Raw genomic sequence first — 18,831 nt, forward strand, 5'->3', positions numbered from 1 at the left:
GGTCTCATTGTAACACAATCACTGATGTTCCGCTGTAACGGTGGTGGACTCATCAGAAGAGAGCTGACCAATCAGAGCACAGTGGGCTCATGGGGGGGCAGGAGCTCCAACAAGCCGTTTAGGACAGGGAGTGAATACACATACTATACGAGATGCTGTATGAGAAACAGTCATTTTGGAACATTGAATAATGTAAATCTATTCTAGTAGACGTCAACAATGGAATTATGATCAGTAGAAATGGCCATGTCATGGGACCTTTAAAAAGTTTATTAACTCCTTAAAGGAGTAAAAAAGGTTAACACCCAGAATTAACAGTAAAAAAAAACATTTATTTTAGAATACATGGAATGTTCAGAGCTAATGACATTCTTAAACATTTGAAAAGTAAGAACTCGACATGTTGCTGTAGTTAAGCAAAGTAACAGTTGAAACAAACTTAGTTATGGCCTTGAGCCACAATGTCTGCATTTGAGCATTAATGTTTAACTGCTTCAAACGTTTTTTGCCAAGACGTCCTCCATTTGTTTCATGGTAATGCAAGTAAGAAGTAGCGTTGTCCCCTGGAATTCCAGGCCATGGAGCCTGCGAGCCAGTGAAGCAAGTTTTGGAGATTTAAACTGAACCAGAGCCTCACCAATACTCTCCCCATTGCTGTTACGCAGTAAAATTATATTATTCTTCTTAAGTCTGAATGTGCTGAAAAGTATTTGTATATGACTTTCTTGGACATCTGCAGGCAGGTTTCTGACGAAAAGGCAGGTCTGAGCTGCTGGGTCAGATGTATTGCTCGGCACAAGTGGATTCCGTTTCCCCTTGGGTCCAGTATTTGGACAAAGTTCAAGACTTCTGGGTAGGGTTTTGGCCATCATCTCTTTCATCATCTTTTTAGTGATTGACGAGACCTCAATGATATCCGAACCCACATGGCAGCCATTGAGATTCATTGCATAGTCATAATCCTCAGTGCATTCAAATATAAGGAAGGCTGTAGCTGATCTGTTGCCTTCCTTGTCAAGCAGATGTAATACATTTGTGTGTGCAATGTTCGGACATCCAAACAACTCTTTTATTTCAGTCTTGGTCATCCCTGTGTGTAGATTGTTTACCATGACGTTGTACTCCACAGCTGGCGATATGGTAGTGATGGAGTCACAGTCAGCTCTTGGCTTTTTTGGCAATTTTGATGGCAACTGGTTGATAAACTGCCTCTTGAGCTGCAGCGCAGACATGTTCTTTTTTCTGTGGTGTGCACTTTCCGTGAGAGGCTTTTGCTTGGTTTTTACTCTCTCCCCAACATTAACAGCAGCTTCACATTCCTGCAGTGCACTGGTCCACATCTTCTCAGTTGCTGCACGCACCTCCACACAGATGGGGCCCAAGGACTGCTGGTTGAAGTAAAGAGCATCAAATGCATCCTGTGTGTTTGCAAACTTCACGAGGCATGCGTGGCTACGTCCCAACTCAACATCCACGATGGCTTCCTGTACTGTCAACCCTTGGAAAAACTGGCAGATGTCCTGTTTTTTAGTGGAGGCTGGCAGACCAAAGAGCCTAACGTAGCCTGGCCCCAAGTCTGGTGTCTTTTTTTGTGACATAATTTCATCAACCACTCCTGTGCCGTTAGTTCTTGGAAAGTCAACTGTTTGCTCTGCCTCGTTGTTTTCACCTGGACAGGTTGACTGGAGACCTTGAATGATAGTATACATCCCAAGAAAAAAGGCAGCGTTGAAGTCTTGTGAGTCTGCATTTGAAGGTTGTAGATTTGAAGTATCTGGATCTGGATGAAGAGGCTCTGGCAGAGTGTTGGCATCAAAAGGGATATCATTTGAAGGCAGCACATTAGCATCTGAACATGGCTGATGTTTCTTCACAGGAGGCTGTGGGGGGGAGGGCTTCCTCCTCTTCAGCAAATATTTTAGTTTTTTCTCAAGCTCTGCCATGCTGCTTATGTGTAGACTAACTTTAGAACCTTTTAGTAACCTTCCGGAGTACCGCAAAGCAAGCTGTGCATGTTTTTCTAAAGTAAATGCAATAAATGCTTCTTGCAGACTTCCTCCCACGATGTACACTCCTCCGTCAGGTATGTGAAAGCGTTTGAAGAACCTCCGTACATCTTTAGTGCCTGCCTTCACATCAAGACCTTGCAAGCGCAGGATTATCATTTTTTCACACCAGGTTAGATGGTGTCTGAAAAATAAGACGACAATGGTGAAAACAAAGAAAAATGCAAAAGCTAATTGTTGAGATTTCGGCAATGACGAAAACACGTGGTGTGTTGTTCGCACCACTGAAAGGAAAATAAAGCCCGGGAATTGTAGAAAACTTTTCTGTCTCCGTGAAAAGCTCAACTACTCACCACAGCTGGGCCCATGGACTGTAAATAGTTGTTTCTTAGCGGGCTTTGCTGTTGCCCTCTCTCATGTTAGCCTCGACTACTTGCTGAAACACTTCCTCTTCTCTTTATGTATCCATCCGACCGCCCCCGCTGTTGCTCAAGACTGTGGTGTATTCACTCAGTCAATCTGGTTTTGGTCTGAGCCTGGTTTTGGTTTTCCCCTTTTTATACTTGTTGTATGTGACGCATTTCCGCCACCTACTGGACTGGAGTGAGATCAGAACAGAACTTGATTTACACATTGATTAACGTTAGGCACACAGAAAGCTAAAAAGGAAACCCCACACATTATCACATTATCTTATATGCATTTCACCTGCACAAAAGTTTTTCTTCAGTCAAAAATTAATGTTTATTTCTGTTCAACTAAAATCATAACACCCAGCCCCATGGGTTGCTTTTCTCTGCATAGCTCTTTTGTCTCTGCCAGTGACAGTCGATGATCCACACGCACTGAGGGAAAATGTCATATTTACACCTTCTGATTCAGTCTCAACCTTTGAGATCATTAAGCTTAAACAACATTTATAAAAAAAAAAAAAAAAAAACACAATACCACATACATAATACCAGACTTCAGAGGAAGTGAATAAGATGCAGCTGCAAAGCATTTCGTTTCCTGCCAAAACTCATACAACTCAATGTGTGGTGAACCAAAACATCTTTCCAGTCAACAGAATTAAAAGAAATGTCCTTCTGCAAATAAAGGTTATTTAGCAACAACATTACATATTATGACTAACACAATCTGTATTGTTTTGTATGCATATTTTTTCCACTTTTGCCTTAGTAAAGTGGTGCACATATTTCTCTTTCCTACGCCCTTGTCACGCTTCACATTTAGAAAAAGTCTATATTTTTAAATTAAATGTACCTATAAAGATACTGCACAGAAGGACGGTATCTCAGAAGAAAACATGCTTTGTTGGATTCAAGTAAGACTGAAGGTTGTAGATTTGAAGTATATGTGAGACTTTCTGTGTTAGATGAGGCAGTTTTGCATCTGGAGATTGTCTGGAGATAGTTTCTTCACACTAAGTTTAAGATCAACAGTTAGACCATTTGAGAGACTTTTCAGTGTATCGCATGGCAACCATGACACTTCTATCAAAGAACGTGACGCACACGTGAACTGGTCACGACGTCATCACGCATGCTGAATAGGATTGTGGGTAAGAAAAACCAAAGAAGGTCCGTTGTTTACCATGGCGACGGGGACGCTACCGTCTGTTGTTAGCAGATACAAAGTGGCTATTATAACATTATTTCTGTCTGTATACATAGATGTTTTTGATTGCCAGCAGTTTGTCATCCCTTTCAAGTCTCCTTCAGACTGTAGTGGGGACGAATTTTTCGATATCTCAAGTCTCTCGTGTGTGAGCTGCGGTTCAAATCAGCTCCGGAGCACAACAGGTAGGTTACCATTACACAACAACTCATGTAGCATACTGACCATATGCCAAGAAAAACATGTGGTTTATCAAACATATTTAACTTTAACAATGACACGAACAGCCATCCACGACCCAACAAATCCACAATGAATTGGGTAACAGTTAGCTAGTAAAAGGCTAGTTAGCTTAGATAAAAGTATTGATGGGGAAATGGGGAAAATCCACCTACAAACAGGATGTACAGTTTGACGTTTGAATGAATGCCTCTGTGCCGAAAGACTTTATTTAAGGAGATAGACGATAACATTTTTTCTGACTGATCTAAAGTCTTGTCATCTATTATGGACATACTTCACAGTAGTTTAGATCACACAAAAAAATCAAATGTGTGGTACTGTTAATATTTTCCATAATCTAATGATTACTCTATATGTGTGTAGGTCTTTTTTTCTATTTAACTAATTCCTCAAAAGGTACAACTCCATAATGATTATATTATAAGTCATGATTTATAGCAAGTATTTCCTCGAATTGAGGCATGAGCCCATTACCTTAAATATTACAATAACTAATATCTAAAAACGTACCCCTCTTCAGGATTGTAGCTGACATCCTCGTGGATTCATCTTCTTATTACAGACACATGCATTTCCTAACATTCGGTCTATATGCTGTAAAATGTATTATCTCTTCGATTTACATACGGCATCTATTGCACATCTGTCCGTCCTGGGAGAGGGATCCCTCCTCTGTTGCTCTCCTTGAGGTTTCTCCCATTGTTACCCCTTAAACTGTGGGGTTTTCTCTGGAAGTTTTTCCTTGTACGATGTGAGGGTCTAAGGACAGAGGGTGTCGTTTTTTCTCATATTGATATTCTGAACAATCAGTGCTCTAATATTTGGTGTAAAGTGTCTCTACTGTAGGCTAATTTTATTATATGTACAGCACTTTGGCTAGACCATAAATCGTTTATAAATGTGCTATATAAATAAAACTTGATTTGATTTGATTCGAATCCCTGTTTCCTCTAATCAGCATAAATTCTCTCCTTGCGTTTGCAGGACTGAGCTGCATTTGCAAAACTGGTTACCAAACTCTCATAACCGACAAGACATCCATCACATGTCAGCAATGTCCCACTGACAAACCTGTATGTACAATTCCCCTGGAAATTGCTGTTAATCTCACATTATACTGTCGATAATGCATCTCACTTTCACGTCACAATTGCAATCCCATTGGTAATATTGCTTTGTTGACAAGTTGTATCTCATTACAGGCAGTAATTACAGATGGGTTTGGGTGTGTCCGCTGTCCCGGCAGTCTCAGTGATGAGGGGAAGTGCCAGTGCCCACCAGGCAATATCCTGGGTGAGTCACCATAGAAACTACCAGTCATGAATAGCAAACATGCTTCTCAAAGTCTTAAATGCTAAAAGTGCGTGCTGTAAATTTAGCAGCATTTTGTGTAAAAAAAAGGCTGAATATGGGCTGTTGTTTTTCAGTGGAGAGAGATACCAATGGAAACCTTCTGGATGAGGCCATGTGTGAAATATGTAATGGAAATACCCCTGGTTTGACTGTGCCAAACTACAGTGGAGACAAGTATGTACAGCACCAATACCTCACAACCGAAACACTGGTATATTCAGTTTCATACATATTCACACTCAAGAAGTCGTCCAAGGCATCTGAGTTAGTCAGTGCAAATCCATGTATTGTACTGTCCTGTAGACTGATTACATTTCATGCATTAAAGCATGTGCAGTTACAATAGGACAATAGTCTAATTTAAGAGGCGAGCACTGCTACAATTTGAGTTTAAAAGGTTGGACGTGGGATTTATCATTGATTTTAAAATGTAGAATACAGAAAACTGTTATTATGTTAGATACTTTTTTTAAATGAAAACGGAACAATCCCCTTTTGAGGGATATTGATTCTAGTCTGTGTCACCCTTGCACAGCAGACCTATAGTCTTGCTGTATCTTCCCTTTCTTTATCCCTCTGTGCCCCTCATAAGCACTAACCCTTAAAACCTCATAATTATTACAATGCCAGATAAAACTCTTTCACACAAGTGGTTTGTTCTGATAAATGGCATATGAGTGTTAACTGCCTGTCTCTAGCACCCCTAGTGTGATAAGTAAAGATTGATAGTAAAGTATGTAAGGTTTTTATACTTTGTTTTTCAGGTGTGAGAGATGTCAGGATTCCTTCATTAACTCTTCCTGTGTGTGTAACCCTCCTAATGTCCTGGTGAGTTCTGCTGACCCTTTTCCCTCACACCCTCCTCCAGACTCACCATACACACACCATTCAGTATCAGACTCATTCATTAATGCATCTTCACTGGTTGGTATGCAATTTGCAGGCAGGAGGACTATGTTTCCCTTCAGGCAGCCTCTCCACTAATGTGAATCCCAGCGTCAACTATGCTCAGCTGGTGAGTCTTCCCTTTCCTCTCACACTTGCTCGCTCAATTTTGTTGATATTGATGCAATCTGATTTGTGTTTTCCGCTTTTTCCCCCTTGCAGAAGTTCAGTGTCCAGTCTGCCTGGTTTGTCAAAAACCTGTACTCCTCGTCAGCAGCCTGCCTTGTAACTTCTAACTTTTTATTTTACTGATCCAACATTATGTTCGGACATCAAGAATATTCTATGATTTACAATGTGGTGTTGTAGCTTAATTGTTGTAATTGTGATAGCTGTTGGTATTTATGACAATTCATAGCCTTTCAAATAAAAAAATTCATGCGAAAATGCATCTCATAAATGTCCACATGTAAATACAAGGATACAGAAAGTGTTGTCTTTTGTTAAAACAGCTTTTAGAACAAATGTTCTGTGCTGTCAGATTGTATCTCATACGGATATTTTACTTTTATGAGAAGAGGATTTTCGTAACTTTTTGTGTATTGTTACAGGTATTCTCCAACTTGACGGCATGTCAGGCTCTTGGGAACATGTGTGTGATGAACATGCATTCCTTCAGCAGCGTCTCCACCGACGCCTGCGGCCTCTTTAACACCATCTTCAGATCTCGGGCTGCTTTAAGCTCAACTCAAGACATCTCTTACTGGTAATCAACACTATCTTGGCACACAGTATGTGTATATGTTGTGCCATCTATACAATTTATGGATTAAATAGCATGATTTCTAACCATATACTGTAATTATTTTGCATTTTGGTTACTTCGTCTCTAGGAGAGTTAATCTGCCGTGGCTTTACTACGGGGACGAACCTGGGCTGGCAGGTCGAGTGCTTCAGACCGATCCTGTTCCCATTAAGTTCAGTTTCAGAGGAAGAAACAAGGTCAGTGATGAACTTGAATCATTCTCCAGTTATCACAATGAAATCAATGCTTAAAGATTCTACAAATTCAGCAGTGAACCGTTTTGTTCATCTGACACATTCTGTTTGTCCGACAGAACACGGACATTAGGCTGCTTGCTGCTGTGTATAATGTCAGAGGAGAGTTCCTCAGATGGGAACAAGTAGGAGCAGGTAATCTCCAGGTAAGATGGCAAATGACTTATTAAAAGGATTTTATGCCTGAAAACACAAAACAAGTGTTACTTATTTTAATATGTTACTTATTTAATAGAACTGCCTAGTTTTACAACATTGGCCCAATAATGAAACCGAAAGTCATTCTTCTCAAAAGACTGACTTCAAGAGATTCCACAGTTGAGATTTCCCTCAATATAGAAGAGTTGATCAGAAACTGAATTACAAAAGCCGTTTCTTATAGTTGACTCCATGCATGTTTGTTAAGCATATTCATTTAGGTGTATCTGGTAAATACTTTGTTACCCTTTCCCCAGCCATGTTGGTTACACATGTTCATACATTTCCTTTCATCTATCAATCATTCATGACAGCTTGAGCATATACATTTTGGATCGAAAACATTTTGTGCTTCATACATAGTATATAGATAATTCCACCTTTCCACCTTTGTTCTTCTGCTCTTTCAGCTTTGTCCAGGAACAACTTCCAAACAGTCTGCAGCCTTCAGCTTTGGCACTGCTTACCAAGAGAGTGTGAGTATCTTTTCTTTCAATCAATCTCAGGTACAGTGCACAAACTATCTTGCAATGCCCAGTTGTAATATAATATAATGTGTGTGTGTGTAGTGTGATCTCTCAGTAGCAGACTTGTTGGACGCCCACCCGGAGCCGTTGTTCTATGATGTGTTTTTGGATCTTGGTGGAGGCGAGAACAGAAAACTTCTCCCCCTGCCTACACTGGTCTATAACCAGCAATACAATGGGCGCCTAATCAACCAAGGTGGAATTCTAACTTCTGTTTGAAGTGTGTGTGTGTGTGTGTGTGTGTGTGTGTGTGTGTGTGTGTGTGTGTGTGTGTGTGTGTGTGTGTGTGTGTGTGTGTGTGTGTGTGTGTGTGCGTGTGTGTGTGTGTGTGTGTGTGTGTGTGTGTGTGTGTGTGTGTGTGTGTGTGTGTGTGTGTGTGTGTGTGTGTATACAGTGCTTTTAATATTGCCATTTTGCAGAGAGCATGAAGAACTGGTACCTGTCTCGACGCATGTTTGTTGTCGATACGCTGAGTGGAAGAGAGAAGAGCACCAGTTCCCTGCCCAAAGTCATCCGTGTAGCCAGCAGTGTCAAAATAAGGTTGGCGCCAATTTATACTTCAGCTTCATATAAAAGAAAAATAGTCAAAGCTTTTATTTGTAACTGTTTGAGAAGTGGTTTTAATCAACCGTGTGTTTGGTAGCTTCCAGCTGGTTCCCCGAACCCAGGACGGACAGGTATTCCCCCCTCTGATGACTGTGACCTACAGAGACGTTCAAATCACCGATATCAATGCACAAACTGTGACTGTGAGTCAACACACACAAACTATAGCTGCTGTTTTCAATCCTAATTTTTTGTAGGTTTAGCACATTAACCTTATGGCTAATGAGTTGCTGTCTCTTAATTTGTCTCATATGGTGGACATTTTGATTGTCTTTTGATACAGCTACTTCGTACAAGCAGTTATTAATACAAGAGATGATGTGGCCACACGGACTAATCTTCTCTTATGTGAAACTCTGAAGGTGCACTCTGATAAATAGAGTTCTGTCCTTGCTGATATGCTCCAAGACAGCTAGCACACTGCTGTACTATGCTAGAACAATAGGTCCCGGCTGTATTTCTCTGTGTTTTTGCTACTAAATCTCCGAAACAAGCCTTTGTTTTATATGTTGAATAAATTATTCTGTTTGTAGACAACTTTTGCTGTGGAGTATGAGATGGATCAGAATGAGGCTCGCATAAAGACAGATGTGAGTACAAACGCGTATTGTTAAATGGCCTAATATGACAAGGAGAAGCTCTTGTGTACAGTATGTGTTACGGTATGAACTGTGTCTCTGATGGTTTTGTGTATGCACAGACCGCTATTGGTGTGATGGCTGGTGTGGCCCTTATCTACTCTCTGCTGAAGACAGTTAGCTGGAAGAGGAGGATCGCCTCTCCGCTCATTGATGCAGAGGTACTGCATCTTTGAAAAGTCATAACTCTTTTAATCCTATCCCACACTCTTCCATGCCCAGGAATATCAGAACTGGGGCAGGCATGGGAACTGTATTTCCACTTACTGTATCATATTTCTCAATTTATTTAATTGCGTTTCTGTTTCAACGCTTTGTGTGCAGTACAGCTGTTATGTTTTGGTTTGTAGTGTATTTTCTGTTCTATATTCAAACAAGAAAAGGTCATCACAAATACATGTCCTTGTCAATCCACACTTTAGTGTAAAGCTTGGTAAGGTACTTTTATTTATATAGCACATTTCAGACGCAGAGGCAATTCAAAGTGCTTTACATGATCATTAACACATAATAGTAAGACAACAGAGAGGAACACAATAAATAAACATAATGGAATAACAGATTCATAAAAACAATGCATTAATGAGATACAAAATAGTTTAAAAACGACATTGTAAATACGGTAGGTGCTAAAACAAGTTAAAAGGCTTGTGGGTAAGCAGCTCTAAAAAGTAGTGTTTTTAGCCTCGACTTAAAATAACTCAGCATTGGTGGTAATGTATGCCTCTCCCTCCTTCTCCCTCAGACTCTGCTTAAGTTTTTGATTTTTTATGCCGGAGATCTGGCCAATGTTTTCTTTGCCGTCACCGTGGGGACCGGACTTTACTGGCTCATCTTTTACAAGGTTAGTATAAGTCCTTAGGGGCTTTCTTTTATAGGATTGATACTTTCTTTTGTTGAGTTTATACAAGTATCTTAATTCTTCTCTGAGACCTTCTTTAAACTTTATTTATTTTCTGGGGCAACAGCATACATGCTGTCCCAAGGAACACGCACATTCTTGCCCCCCAGCTGGGGTAGAAAGTGTGTGAGTGCAAGCTGCACAGCCCGAAGCTCTAGCACTGTTGACATGGCGTGCACCCTCCTGGGCAGACAACTGACCCTGAACGGTCCTGTCCTGCCGCACTGCACCCCAGCCTGAGAGACATGCACCTATGGTGACGGTCTCCTGGCGGGATGGGATGGCGCCAATGGGCACGCCCATCAGGAGATAGGCCCCGCCCCTCCAGCGTGACAGAGAGTGGAGGCAACGCTGCGACACCCTGACTTTCCTGAGCCTGTGCCACTTGGCGTCCAAGTGAAGGCTGTTCAGCCACATCTGCATGGAGTGCAACGACAGTGGGCCTAAGGGCCCAACGGCCGAGGCAGCCGTCAGTCTGCCCAAGGGCCGGAGGAACTGAGTGGGCCGCTGGGACCTGCGCAGACCACCACTGTAAGCTGGTGGCTGAAAGCGGCTGCAAGAGGGGCCCCTGGGCCTGCTGGGAGTGGGCACAGGCCTATGAAGACCCGAGAGCTGCTGCCTGGTCTGCCTAGCTTGGGCAGCACGCTCCAGTGCCTACAGGGCAGCTGCCCCAAACAGCTCCCCTGGCACACTACGGAGGACATGTCTCCGACAGTGGTGACTGAGCAGGCGAAACCTGGCGACGAGTCTGCACCAATAAGGACATAACTTATTGTCTAGGGAATGTCCCCATTCCCTAGACATTAGGGCAAAGGCTTACAGTGACGCCCAGCAAAGAATGCTCAGCCGGAGCCTGCTGCAGAGAGGTAGAGACAGCCAGTATCAGATGGGAGAGGGAGTGCCGCTGTGTCATAGGCCCTACAGAGCAGCTCGTTTGTGACCCTGCACTGAGGCCGAGGGCATCTGGCATGAAGAGCCAGAATCAGGGAGGCGATGGCAGGTTCAATGGAAGACAAGCGACCCAGCCCCACCCTCGCCGGATCCTGCATGGCAGCAGAGTGGGAGAGGCCCCTGGTGTCTATACAGCTCCCTCAGGTACTCCTCTAAAGGAGGAACAGTGGGAGTGAAAAGGGCCAGCGTTATGACTGAAGAAGGCGCTAGCCTGAGCCGAGTCGGCCTGCGGAACCTAAAGCTGCAAGCGTACAGGACCGCACGAATAATGGCCGCCATGGAGGCGTCCTCCGTGCCCTGCAGAGAGCTCTGAGCAGAGGAGTGGGAAGCCTCCTCGGGGGTGAGCGGGGCCCCGTCCCCCCCCTTCATAGAAGAGGTTTAGCCGGAGCCGCTAGCGACATGGCATCCTCAAGCAGAGCCGAAGGAGGGCCAGGCGGCAAGCTAGTAGCCCCCACACCGGCCCCTGGCTGAAGGGCCAACAGGAGTGACTTTGTCTGCTCCATGACGGCAGCTAACCGACCCACCTTAGAGGACAGCCTGATTCTAGCCCTCTACCTGGGGGGTGAACCCATAGCCATCACTCCATCAAGTCGCCGGGAACGGCCAGTCTGAGCTGGAGGAAGTTGTGACGAGGAGAGGTACCACCTCTGCGACTCTAGCCACTCTGAGCGCCCGAGGCATGAACCTACAGCTCATGCAGGCGCTTTGCGTGAGAACCTCCCTCAAATGCTCGAGGCCAAGGCAGAGGGGGGCAGCGGTCATGGCCGTCCTCGGGCTCAAGAGAAGCCATACAGACACTACATGAATGAGCCAGTCTGTAGGTAGCCAGATGCAGCGTAACCGGGAGCGGGTGCGAGAACACAGCCTTCCCCAGCTACCTGCTGAACGGAAAGAGTAGAGCAATGCTCCTACTCGCCAAACACAAAGAGGGATGTAACTACACCCACGTTACTGGCAGAGGGAGCGAGAGAACTGCCTTCACCTAGCTGGATTAAATAAAGATGCTTAACGGGGCAGCTTAGCCAGGCGGCTGCTGCTAAGAATCAAGCAGCACGTCTACCAGGAGCGGGGGTGAAAAACACTGCCTTCACTGGATGAGTTAAACAATGAAGCTCAACAGAACACGCCAGATGTTAGCCAAGCGGCCGCTTCTAACAATCAGAGCAATACGTTACAGGGAGCTGGAGCGAGAGTTTAAATAAAGAAGCTTTAACAAAACATGCAAGATGTTAGTCAAGCGGCTGCTGCTAACAATCAAGCGAGATCAAGTCAAATAACACAAATGTTTAAGACCAGATAACTAGCTTCTAAAGAAGAGAACATCACAGAGCCGTAGTTACAGCAGTAACCATGGCCAGTACTTACACGGCTTAGAACCGTAGTTACAGTAAATACAACGATATAGCGCTACTACAATCAAAAGAAACCATACGTTACCGGGAACGGGAGCGAGAGCACTGCCCTCACCAGCTGAGTTAAATAATTAAGCTCAACAGTACATGCAAGGTGTTAGCCAAGCGGCTGCTGCTAACAATCAAGCAACCAAGTCAAAACACAAATGTTAAGACCAGATAATTAGCTTCTAAGAAAGAGAACAGCCCGCATAGAACCGTAGGCCATGGTTACAGTAGTAACCGTGTCCGGTGCTTAAAAGTGTCAGCCAAACGGCTGCACACAAGATAATATAATATTGGGAGGATAAAATCCTCTTCAATGGCCACACATGCAGAGCACACAGCACACACAGTGAAGATTGTTCTCTGCATCTACTCACCTTAGTGCTAGGAGTCTAGTACTTGGAGCAGTAAATACAACGATATAGCGGCTACTGCAATCAAAACCGTATGTTACCGAGAGCGAGAGCACTGCCCTCACCGGCTGAGTTAAATAATTAAGCTTAACAGTATATGCAAGGTGTTAGCCAAGCGGCTGCTGCTAACAATCAAGCGACCAAGTCAAAACACAAATGTTAAAACCAGATAATTAGCTTCTATGGAATAGAACAGCCCGCATAGAACCGTAGGCCATGGTCACAGTAGTAACCATGTAGTAACCATGGTCACACTAGTAACCATGGCCAGTGCTTACATGGCCTAGGACCGTTACAGTAGTAACTATGGCCAGTACTTACCTTACTCACAAAAAACGGGCAAAATATGGCACCCTAGGCATAGGCGGCGCGTGAGGCTCAGGTTTGGGAAGGCTAAATAACTTTTTTTTACCTGACGCTGCCCGCCCCCGGCGTCTATAGAAAAGTTGAAAGCACCGCCTGCTGACCAATCAGAGCTCTGTGTGTGGAGTTTAAATCTATCAAGTCATATTACAGGATAAAGGAAATACAGTTTAAACTGCCGTATGCAGAGAAGACGCCGACGTGTCGCACTTATCATTCATATCACACTGATATCACATCATCAATCAGATCATCGATCATATAATCATATAGTCAGCTTCTCGAGCCGTATCTGGCTGTGCAACACTTACAGTGTCACACACTGTATGCAGAAGTATTATTTTAAGCAACACATTAAGTTGACGAAACACTCAACTCAAATGTAATTAAAGTCAGATCCACTCGTGTCTTAGACGGGCAGTGATATCATAAAACTGTTGTACGCTTTCAAACACTCGGTAGTTTATTTTTATTTTTAACCAGTTGTTATATATTCACCTCGCAGGTGGCTATGTGGTTTCCTGGATTATATGTTTAAGTCATAGATGTTTAAAGTTCATATTTGTCTAATATTAGTTTACTTTTCATTAATGAAGTATGACGCTGCGCTGTCAGTACACTTGTCTCTGTTTGTGATTGGTCAAATGTTGCTAACCCCGCCCCTTTCGCGTGAACACGCTCTCAGCTGGAGAGAGAAACCCTGGCTTGATTTACCGAGTTGATAACCAGCGTCATAGGACCGCTCGTTTGTTAGGATTAGGATTAGGATAACTCAAACATATCCAGGGTCTGTTGAACTGGCTTCGTAGTAGTACAGTTTACTGGTGGCTGCATAGCAGCGCTAATGTCAAAGACACAAACATTATACATTATATTTTTATTTTACCAGGATGCAGTGACACAAATATTTGGGAAGGCTTAGCCTTCCCTAGCCTACTGTACCCGCCGCCCCTGACCCTGGTCTTTCCATACTAAATTGAATGAGAGACGCAGCAAAAGCTGGGAACTCAAATGCTAATGATAGCTCGGGCAGAACGCCACAAGCAGAACTTTCAAAAGAGCATAATAAGGGCAACTTTATGGGAGAGGAAGCAGGAACACTGTCATCACCAGAAAGTCTAAGCCAAACAATAAATAAGACAGCAATCAGGACAATTTAGCTGGAAGAGGGTGCGGGGACACAGCCTTCACGAGCAACAAGTTGACACAAACCTGTCCGTCCAGGCTCTGCACAGCGCACAGCTGGCCACAGGTAGAGGACGCGTTAACAACCCGTAGCTCCGACTGTCAGTCGCGAAGCTTCACGTGGCCAGCTGCTTGCAGAGAAATCCCTCAAATCAAACGCTCAAACCATGGTTCACACCTGAACGCTGTAGGATACAAGAATGTAGCCGCGTTACTCTCACGAAGCGAGAAGATGAAAAGGAGCCGATCCGCTAATGACGCCGGCGTCACGTGGGTCACAGGTGACTTTGTTGTTATTACATTACATTACATTTCATTTAGCTGACGCTTTTATGAAAAGCGACTTACAATTACCGATTACAGGGACATTCTCCCTGGAGTAACTAAGGGCTAAGTGCCTTACTCAAGGGTACACTAGTGGTGGTGTTCCTGGCGGGATTTGAACTCACAACCTTCCGATCTTCAGCCCACCTCACTATCCATTAGACCACCACTACCACTAGGTACTTGAACTGCACATGCGTGCGATGGACATATCGAGTGCTAAAGCACCGCCTCTGGCGGTCAGTAGGGACGAAATAGAACTCCAAGTGGCGATGAGTTCTTAAAATGTATGGAAAGGGTCTTAATAAAGGTCTTAAAAGGTATTACATTTGACTTCAGGATTCCTGCATATACCCTGGATTCATTTGTCTCTGTGTTTGTGTTTAGGCTCAACAGTTTGTGTCAGTGCTCTTACCACTACCTGCTCAGGAGGAACAGTTTGTGACCTACGTTGGTTGTGCCTTTGCTCTCAAGGTTAGTCACTTACTAAACATATGTCAACTTGTGTCTTTTTGAAAGCTAGATTGTGTGCCTCTGTAAGGAAATAAAAAATATTGTTTTGTGTATTTATATCCAGGCTGTCCAGTTTCTCCACAAGCTGTTCATGCAGGTGTCCATTGATGTTTTCTTTATTGACTGGGAGAGGCCACGATGCAAAGCTAACAGAACTGTTCAAGGTACGAACAAATTGAGATTATATCTTAAAGTCTTAACAAGAAATCATATTTTATTTTTTTATTTTATTCCATCAACATATTCTCTGTTGTTTCAGCTGCTGGTGAGCCGAAACGTAACCCCTCTCCTGTCAGCATCTGGAGGACCTACTTTGTGGCCAATGAATGGAACGAGATCCAGACCATTCGCAAGATCAGCCCCACTTTTCAGATCATGGCCGTGCTCTTCTTTCTTGAAGTACATCTTTCAACAACACATCCAATCAGTTCTTTCAGTTTTTGTTATTTAACGGTTCCTCATTGATCACATTGCTAACATATATTGTAATGTTCAGGTGCTAGGGTTCTCCAACCTCGCCCTGAGGGACCCCTGGCCAATTTTACAGCGCTCCTCTCAGGAGTACACCCCCTCATACAGCATCATGCTGCGCTACGGTCTGTCATCCACACTGTGGCTCTGCATCGGATTTCTGCAGGTAACACGTCCACCAGTCATTCTCCTCTCTTTGCTGTCACCTGCCCTTTGATTTCTCACCTCTGCTTGTCTTTCTTAAGAATTGAGGGGAGTACTGTAAACCAGAGATGGGGGACTCGAGTCGCATACTTTTGTACTTGAGACTTGCTTGACTAACATTGATAAAAGACTCGACTTGACTTTGACTTGGTATTCATGACTTGAGACTTGACTTGACTTGAGACAGATGACTCTAACTAAAATTAAATATTTGCATTTTTTTTTGTATTGTACGGAGGGCAATGAAAAACAACGGTTACCGGTGCGCCATGGAGGAAGTGGAGCACACAGGAGACAACCGTTTCATTGCAGACTGTTATGTTTATGTGGGGAAATGACAGTGCATACATTATTTGAGATATATTTAGAACTGGATTTCATTTTAGGGACATTTCAGCTAGGGGTGTAAAGCTATTTGTTTAAGCACCGGATCGGCAAAACACGTGAGTGTGTAAATCAGTCTGCCTTGATCTCTGAATTAATGTCCGTGACTCTCACAGTATCCGGAAATAAATGCGGAAACTGGAGTTATTCATCAGAATTTCGCATGACTTGACTTGCTTGACTCTCACCACAGTGAACACTTGAGACTTGTAAATGTATGACTTACTCCCACCTCTGCTGTAAACAGTAACATTTTGGAAAGTTCCATTAAAAGAAAATTATTTATCCCCACAGGTTATTTTCTTCACTGTGTTTCATGAGCACTTTATAGAGGACAAAATCCGTCAGTTTGTTGATCTCTGCTCCATCAGTAATGTAAGTATCAATGTTTATACAACATTTTAAACAATTGATATGTCCTGAATTGTTTTTTTAAGTGTAAATCATATTTGTCCGTGTTTTCTAATTAGATTTCCGTGTTGCTGCTATCTCACCGTTGTTTTGGCTACTACATTCACGGGCGATCAGTACATGGGCATGCAGACACAAACATGGAGGAAATGAACAACAATTTGAATAGAGAATCTGTATGTACTCCAACAGATTACGTGATGTGTTAGAAGCTCTAGCATATTTATGACATTGTTGATCTCACATTTAATCCATTCTCTTTCTTCCTTTTCTGACTAAAGGAGTCCTTGTGTGGTCAGAGAGGTTTACTGCCCAACTCAGACACCCAGACCTTTCAGGTGTCTCTCACCAACCGCCTGCGACTGCAGTATGACAGGATACGGGAGCAGATCGGCAGGGTGTGTGCTTTCGCTGTTGTGTTGATCTGAACAAAGAAAAAAATGAGCTTCCTGGTTTCCGATTTTAATGGTTGCTTGACTCCTGTGCTGCAGAGGAACGGGCCATCGCGGCTGATGGACACATCCTCAGCTAACCAGTTTGAGCAGAGGGCCCGAGGATACCAGACCATGAACCACTTCCTGGGATCCGTTATAGACCATGTCAGTAGAAACGCACGCTCGTTAATTCACACAAGCACATTGAACCCAGCATAGTATGATTGTATAATTTATTTGTTACATTGTAAAGTAAACAAGTTGTTTACATTAATTGAAAAATGTCATGTGGAGGCGAGATTGTTCTGTTTCTAACATTGAGTTATTTCCCTCAGGCACATCCTGACATGGACTATATAGTGAGAGACAAGCTGATGTTTGAGAGGGTCATAGGGATGGAGTTCCTCGAACCGAGTGAAAAAAGCATCTTTTACAATGGTAATGACCTCAGCCCAGGTATGCTGTACATTTCTGTTTGTTTATAAGCGCATTTATGTGTATTTAAGGTCTGTTTGATTTTCTCCCCGCAGATGAGGCCCACACTTTCAGTGACGTACTGTTTTATGGAAATGAGGCTACGCTGCTCATTTTCGACACTTTGTTTTTCTGTGTTGTTGATCTCGCGTCTCAGAGCTTTGTGCTTGCAGCTGTGCTTACATGCGTACAGCAAATAGTAAGTATTAGGAGTATATTGATTATGATACCTTCAATGCGTTTAAATGAACATATATTCAACAGCATTTCATTATTTACAGATATTTCGCTTGATCCGTAACACTCTGGGAAGGAAGAACCTCGTCAACAAGACTCTGGTGGATGAGAGATTTTTGATATGAAATGACCAGCTAAGTGATTGGTAGTGTCAGTGTTGTTTAGTGGCATTCCTCTCGACAATGTTTACTGTTCACAGCTTGTGCAGCTCTTTTTTTGTACTTTTCTTTGAATATACTGTATTTTCACTGCTGCTTCTTGATGTAAATATCATAGTTTTTTGTAAAAATGTCAATGTTTTTATTGATGAAGGGGTTTTGATACGAAGATCGTCTTGTTTTAAGATAATTTTATTAAAATAGATTTTTCATATTTTCGATGTCATCAACGTTACTTGTCTTTACAGACATTCCTTGCTTTTCCTATAACATGCTTTCCAGTTTGTGTTTTAAATACATATACCCCTAAGGATGAGAGTTTTAGTGGAGTCACATTGCTAAAGAATAACAGGTTTTAACTGTTCAGTTGGAAAATGTTACTCAAGTAAAATACAAAAGTATTGGCATCAAAATATATTTAAAGTACCAAAAGTGAAAGTACTCATTATGCAGGTTGGCCCATTTCAGAATAATGTATACTATATTTTGTGGTAATAATTATTGATCCAGTAATGGGTTTATCAAAACTGGTCAAGGTGCAGCTAGTTTTAATGACTTGATACTGCAGGGTAACTTGTGAATTACTCCAGGTGGAACTAAAGTCTGATTTAAGTGTTGATTATATTTTACATTATCAACCAACATCTGCAAAGTAAATGTAGTGGAAAAAATGTACCTCTGTCATGTATTGAGCAAACAAATTGAAATACTAAAGTACATGTCTCTCAAAATTGTATTTGTGTAAATCTGCTTAGTTTCATTGTATATTATTGGTGTTCAAATGTATAATACCCTATTAGGGGGTAAAGGTATTACACAACGCATTATTTATTACCAATGTTATCTTCTTGTTAATAATACATAATGAGTTGTGTA

General features: G+C 42.7%; 2 protein-coding genes across 2 annotated transcripts; one reads left to right on the forward strand and one right to left on the reverse strand.

Annotated features, from left to right (window-relative positions):
* Nucleotides 1-255: 255 nt before the first annotated feature.
* rbm12ba (RNA binding motif protein 12Ba) lies at nt 256-2,520 on the reverse strand. Its single transcript, XM_034102714.1, has 2 exons — nt 2,360-2,520; nt 256-2,190 (listed from the first exon to the last, which is right to left on the reverse strand). The coding sequence occupies exon 2, from the start codon at nt 2,163-2,165 to the stop codon at nt 495-497; it is 1,671 nt and encodes a 556-aa protein (XP_033958605.1). The 5' UTR covers nt 2,166-2,190; nt 2,360-2,520; the 3' UTR covers nt 256-494.
* Nucleotides 2,521-3,587: 1,067 nt separating this feature from the next.
* Nucleotides 3,588-18,045, forward strand: tmem67 (transmembrane protein 67). Its single transcript, XM_034102713.1, has 28 exons — nt 3,588-3,811; nt 4,854-4,942; nt 5,072-5,162; nt 5,297-5,396; nt 5,987-6,050; nt 6,166-6,237; nt 6,330-6,392; nt 6,719-6,873; nt 7,001-7,109; nt 7,226-7,312; nt 7,775-7,840; nt 7,934-8,087; nt 8,311-8,431; nt 8,535-8,640; nt 9,031-9,087; nt 9,198-9,296; nt 9,881-9,979; nt 15,057-15,143; nt 15,247-15,346; nt 15,442-15,581; nt 15,679-15,819; nt 16,536-16,616; nt 16,712-16,828; nt 16,934-17,050; nt 17,144-17,251; nt 17,422-17,524; nt 17,617-17,759; nt 17,842-18,045. The coding sequence occupies exons 1-28, from the start codon at nt 3,604-3,606 to the stop codon at nt 17,920-17,922; spliced, it is 2,958 nt and encodes a 985-aa protein (XP_033958604.1). The 5' UTR covers nt 3,588-3,603; the 3' UTR covers nt 17,923-18,045.
* Nucleotides 18,046-18,831: the final 786 nt, after the last annotated feature.

Source organism: Pseudochaenichthys georgianus, chromosome 16 (genome assembly GCF_902827115.2).
Source record: "Pseudochaenichthys georgianus chromosome 16, fPseGeo1.2, whole genome shotgun sequence".
In the NCBI taxonomy this organism is placed as follows: domain Eukaryota; kingdom Metazoa; phylum Chordata; class Actinopteri; order Perciformes; family Channichthyidae; genus Pseudochaenichthys; species Pseudochaenichthys georgianus.

What these genes read in the sequence shown, in the direction of transcription:
- rbm12ba (XM_034102714.1), bottom strand. Translation starts at nt 2,165, where the DNA reads ATGATAATCCTGCGCTTGCAAGGTCTTGATGTGAAGGCAGGCACTAAA.
- tmem67 (XM_034102713.1), top strand. Translation starts at nt 3,604, where the DNA reads ATGGCGACGGGGACGCTACCGTCTGTTGTTAGCAGATACAAAGTGGCT. An exon ending in CTCCGCTCATTGATGCAGAG is followed by an intron (nt 9,297 to 9,880) that starts GTACTGCATCTT and finishes CTTCTCCCTCAG; the next exon opens with ACTCTGCTTAAGTTTTTGAT. An exon ending in GTTGTGCCTTTGCTCTCAAG is followed by an intron (nt 15,144 to 15,246) that starts GTTAGTCACTTA and finishes ATTTATATCCAG; the next exon opens with GCTGTCCAGTTTCTCCACAA.